Raw genomic sequence first — 6,016 nt, 5'->3', positions numbered from 1 at the left:
GGTCTGTGAGAGCCAGAAATCTTGCTTGTTTGTAGGTGACCAAATACTTATTTTCCACCATAATTTGCAAATAAATTCATTAAAAATCCTACAATGTGATTTTCTGGAATTTATTTCCTCAATTTGTCTGTCATAGTTGACGTGTACCTATGATGAAAATTACAGGCCTCTCTCATCTTTTTAAGTGGGAGAACATGCACAATTGGTGGCTGACTAAATACGTTTTTTCCCCACTGTATATTTCACATTTACATAAGTATTCAGACACTTTACTCAGTACTTTGTTGAAGCATCTTTGGCAGCAATTACATCCTCAAGTCTTCTTGGGTATGACGCTACAAGCTTGGCACACCTGTATTTGTGGAGATTCTCCCATTCTTCTCTGCAGATCCTCTCAAGCTTTGTCAGGTTGGATGAGGAGCGTTGCTGCACAGCTATTTTCAAGTCTCTCCAGAGATGTTCGATTGGGTTCAAGTCCGGGCTCTGGCTGGGCCACTCAAGGTCATTCAGAGACTTGTCCTGAAGCCACTCCTGCGAATTTCTTGGCTGTGTGCTTAGGGTCGTTGTCCTTTTGGAAGGTGAACCTTCGCCCCAGTCTGAGGTCCTGAGCGCTCTGGAGCAGGTTTTAATCAAGGATCTCTCTGTACTTTGCTCAGTTCATCTCTCCCTCGATCCTGACTAGTATCCCAGTCCCTGCCGCTGAAAAAGATCCCCACAGCATGATGCTGCTACCACCATGCTTCACCGTAGAGATGGTAACAGGTTTCCTCCAGACGTGACGCTTGGCATTCAGGCCAAAGAGTTCAATCTTGATTTCATAAGTCCAGAGAATCTTGTTTCTCATGGTCTGAGAGTCCTTTAGGTGCCTTTTGGCAAACTCCAAGCGGGCTGTCATGTGCCTTTTACTGAGGACTGGCTTCCGTCTGGCCACTCTACCATAAAGGCCTGATTGGTGGAGTGCTGCAGAGATGGTTGTTCTTCTGGAAGTTTCTCCCATCTCCACAGAGAAACTCTGGAGCTCTGTCAGAGTTACCATCGGGTTCTTGGTCACCTACCTGACCAAGGCCCTTCTCTCCCGATTGCTCAGTTTGGCTGCCAACTCTAGGAAGAATCTTGGTGGTTCCAAACTTCTTCCATTTCAGACTGATGGAGGCCACTGTGTTCTTGGGGACCTTCAATGCTGCAGACAATTTTTGGTACCCTTCCACAGATCTGTGCCTCGACACAATCCTGTCTCTGAGCTTTATGGACAATTTCTTCAAACTGTCAACTGTGGAACCTTATATAGACAGGTGTGTGCCTTTCCAAATCATGTCCAATCAATTGAACGTACCACCACTGGACTCAAATCAAGTTGTAGAAACATCTCAAGGATGATCAATGGAAACAGGATGCACCTGAGCTTAATTTTGAGTCTCATAGCAAAGGGTCTGAATACTTATGTAAAAAAGGTATTTCTGTTTTTATTTTATTTTTAATTAGCAAAAAATTATGAAAAACTGTTTTCGCTTCGTCATTATGGGGTATTGTGTGTATATTGCTGAGGGGGGAAAAAACGATTTAATCCATTATAGAATAAGGCTGTAATGTAATAAAATGTGGAAATAGTCAAGGGGTCTGAATACTTTCCGAGTGAACCTGACCTGAATAATCTCATGACTGTTTTAATCGTATCATCATGTCAGGTATCTACTGTTTCTCTTTCCCTGTTAGGAAACATGCTTAGACATGTTGATGGCATCAAAACAACAGCAAAATACATTCCATGCAGCGATGGTAAAAGACAAGATAGGTATCTAAAGAGAAAGAAGGATAGACATCGGCTCAGGAGGGACGTGTCACAAATGGCATCATATTCCCTTTATTGTGCACTACTTTCGACCAGGGCCCTAGTGCACTATAAAGTGAATAGGGTGCCATTTGGGAAGAAACCCACGTGTTTCTCCCACAACACAATCCTCCTTCTTAAAGGCAAGAGACTGAAGCATTCAGCTTCACCTGGACATCTGTGAGGCGGAGAAGAGAGCTGAAGTACCTTTCGTGGGATGAACTTCAGTCCTCAAATGTGAGATATAAAAAAAAGCATGGAAGATGATCGTAGTGAGTACTTAATAACAGCTTTATAACATAGGTTTTATATGATGTGATTTACTTAAACATTTTGAAAAGTTCCATTGATTAAGAATAACTGTACAGCTGTCAACCTGAACCTGATATACAATTAGACATGAATGTATTGTTTTATGTCTGCTACAGTTCCTCTACTAAAGGAGCCAGAGACATCATACTTCGGTGAGCACTACAGTTGGTATGTTGATAGAACTTCGGCAGCCTAGTCCTCAAATTTGCTTTGTTAAAATCCCCAGCTACAATAAATGTAGCCTCAGGATATGTGGTTTCCAGTTTGCATAAAGTCCAGTGAAGTTCTTTGAGGGCCGTTGTTGTATCGGCTTGAGGGGGGATATAAACGGCCGTAACGGAGGAAAATGATCTTGGGAGATAATACGGTCTGCTTTTGATTGTGAGGTATTCTAGGTCGGGTGAACAAAAGGGCTTGAGTTCCTGTATGTTACTACAATTACACCATATGTAGTTAATCATGAAACACACACCTCCGACCCTTCTGCTTCCCGGAGAGATATTTATTCCTGTCTGCGCGATGAACTGAAAATCCCTCTGGCTGGTCCGATTCCGACAGAGTATCCCGAGAGAGCCATGTTTCCGTGAAAAAAGTATGTTACAGGCTCTGATGTCTTTCTGGAAAGAAGTCATTCCATACAGCGATGGTAAAAGACATGATAGGTATCGAAAGTGAAAGAAGGATAGACATCGGCTCAGGAGGGACGTGTCACAAATGGCATCATATTCCCTTTATTGTGCACTACTTTTGACCAGGGCCCTAGTGCACTATAAAGGGAATAGGGTGCCGTTTGGGAAGAACCCCACGTGTTCCTCCCACAACACAATCCTCCTTCTTAAAGGCAAGAGACTGAAGCACTCAGCTTCACCTGGACATCTGTGAGGCGGAGAAGAGAGCTGAAGTACCTTTCGTGGGATGAACTTCAGTCCTCAAACGTGAGATAGAAAAATGTGTAACAAAATGTGGAAAAAGTCAAGGGGTCTGAATACCTTTCGAAGGCCCTGTATATTATTGTAATTATTATTTGTAGTTATTTTTTTTTTTGTATATGATTTTTCACCTCTTGAAAGTTTAATTTTTTGGTGGGTTGAAGTTTCACTTCTCAAAAGCAGCAAATTGGTAGAACTACCCACTTACAGTATGAATTAATGAAGAATGAATTAAGGAATGAATTGATTTGAATTGACAAATGTAAAATATATATAAAGTTGCCTTAGACGAGTACAGTACATACATAAAAAATCCTAGAGGATTAAAAACACAATAGTCTACTGACATATTTCCATATTTCCATGTACATTAGAAGTTTACCTCTTTAACCCTTTTTGAATCACAAATAGATTAATTAAATAATACAAAAAAGTTTGATCTGATTGTATTCTTTTTAATCACCTACAGTCTACATGTTATTATTTATCACTTAACGTGTTTATTAATTCATCGAGGACCATAATGCTCAACATTAATATTGTAAGTATTCTACTAGCTTCTGAATACAGTAGCTAATTTCCATCTGTGGTACTACTGCTTTTTACTGTCTCCTCTTCTTTACCAAAATAGCAATAGCTGCTATACCAGATACAGCTCCCCCAACCAACAGAACTGGTCCTGCTATCACGGCCACTGCTGCTCCAGCAGAAACAAGTACTGTAGTCCCAGCTACTACTGCCCCAGCAGCTGCTGCTGAAGTTAAACCTATCGCAATATTTTCTCTTCTTGCTCTTTGCCGTCTCCTCCTCTCTTCCTCCCGTCTCCTATTTTCTTCCTCTCGTCCCCTCCTTTCTTGCTCCCGTATCTCCTCCTCCTTTCTCCTCCTCTCTTTCTCCATCTCCTCTCTCCTCTTATTCTCCTCCTCTCTCAGTTTCCTCTGAACCTCCTGGTACATCTCATTGGTGTAGTGCTCTCCTCCATTCATCTTCACCATCTCTTCTATATTCCTCAGCAGCTGTGTGACCTGAACACGATCATCCCTCTGATCATTATTGAGACAATGGTACCTTCCCCAACAACTTTGGATCAGTTCCCGAACTGAAAAACAAGGTTTCAGACACTCTTCAACTGTTTTCCCCTTCAATTGATCTTTACCAGTGAACAGAATGATGGTGTACTTTAAGGATTCTTCTCCAAAGTTCTCCTGGATCCACTTCACAGTGTTCCTCTCCTCCTGTGTGAACCTCCCCAGTCTGATCACCAGCAGGAAGGCATGAGGTCCTGGGACTGACATTTCTATACACCTGACTATTTCACTTTTAATCTCTTCTTGAGACATGGTTGTGTCAAAGAGTCCTGGGGTGTCGATGACATCAATCCTACTCCCACCCACCACTCCACTCTGTTTCTCACACTGTGCAGTTACAGACACAAGGGAGGCCTCTTCTGTAAAGGCATCTTTCCACAGGATGGTGTTTCCTGTTGAACTCTTCCCTGCTCCAGTCTTACCCACCAGAACTATCCTCAGATCAGACGGCTGCTCTGAATCTGTGGAAATAGAAAATGTAATGCAGTTTCATGATTATCAGTTACTAAAGTCATTTATTTAGATTCACAGTGACATCATTATCAGTTACTAAAGCCATTCAATTAGATTCACAGTGACATCATTATCACTTACTAAAGTCATTCAATTAGATTCACAGGGACCATATTCAGCTTACAGCAACAGTGAAGCCTAGCTATTGCATCACAGGTTTTATTTGTCCAATACAATTGTTATCTTAGCTGCATGGCTGTCATTCTCAACGGGATAGGGTGATGAAACACCTATTGTTGTGGATCTTTCACCTATGCATTATCCATCTACAGAACCTGAAATGAAATGTTTTGTCCTAGTATCTTTGCAACATTGATTCAAGGATTACATAGTATACTAATTGTATATCAGGTTCAGATTGACAGCTGTACAGTTTTTCTTAATTAATGGAACTTTTCTAAATGTTTAAGTAAATTACACTATATAATACATATGTTATAAAGCTGTAATTAAGTACTCACTACGATCATCTTCCATGCTTGTTTTTTTATCTCACATTTGATGACTGAAGTTCATCCCACTAAAGGTACTTCAGTTATTTTCTCCGCCTCACAGATGTCCAGGTGAAGCTGAATGCTTCAGTCTCTTGCCTTTTAGAAGGAGGATTGTGTTGTGGGAGGAACACATGGGTTTCTTCCCAAATGGCACCCTATTCCCTTTATAGTGCACTAGGGCCCTGGTCAAAAGTAGTGCACAATAAAGGGAATATGATGCCATTTGTGACACGTCCCTCCTGAGCTGATGTCTACCCTTCTTTCTCTTTAGATACCTATCTTGTCTTTTACCATCGCTGCATGGAATGTATTTTGCTGTTGTTTTGACGCCATCAACATGTCTAAGCATGTTTCCTAACAGGGAAAGAGAAACTGTAGATATAGCATTGCAGTGCATTCGGAAAGTATTCAGACTTTTTCCATATTTTGTTACATTACAGCCTTACAGCACTCCACCAATCAGACCTTTATGGTAGAGTGGCCTTGAGATGTTTCTACAACTTGATTGGAGTTCACCTGTTGTAAATTCAATTGATTGGACATGATTTGGAAAGGCTCACACCTGTCTATATAAGGTCCCACACTTGACAGTGCATGTCAGAGCAAAAACCAAGCCATGAGGTCGAAGGAATTGTCCGTAGAGCTCCGAGACAGGATTGTGTCGAGGCACAGATTTGGGGAAGGATACCAAAACATTTGTGCAGCATTGAAGGTCCCCAATAACACAGTGGCCTCCATCATTCTTAAATAGAAGAAATCTGGAACCACCAAGACTCTTCCTAGAGCTGGCCGAAGAGTTCCTCTGGGGAGATGGGAGAACCTTCCAGAAGGACAACCATCTCTGCAGCACTC

General features: G+C 41.6%; 1 protein-coding gene across 1 annotated transcript; it reads right to left on the bottom strand.

The window, feature by feature from the left end:
* Window positions 1-3,671: 3,671 nt before the first annotated feature.
* Window positions 3,672-5,458, bottom strand: LOC311121807 (GTPase IMAP family member 7-like; the record flags this gene model as incomplete). The annotated part of the gene is made up of 2 exons (XM_084196251.1): window positions 3,672-4,618; window positions 5,440-5,458. 2 exons carry the CDS (start codon window positions 5,456-5,458, stop codon window positions 3,672-3,674), a joined length of 966 nt encoding a protein of 321 aa, XP_084052377.1.
* Window positions 5,459-6,016: the final 558 nt, after the last annotated feature.

The sequence above is a fragment of the Coregonus lavaretus genome, assembly GCF_964263955.1.
Source record: "Coregonus lavaretus genome assembly, contig: HAP1_SCAFFOLD_171, whole genome shotgun sequence".
Taxonomy (NCBI): Eukaryota; Metazoa; Chordata; class Actinopteri; order Salmoniformes; family Salmonidae; genus Coregonus; species Coregonus lavaretus.
This window is presented reverse-complemented; position numbering and strand designations above follow the sequence as displayed.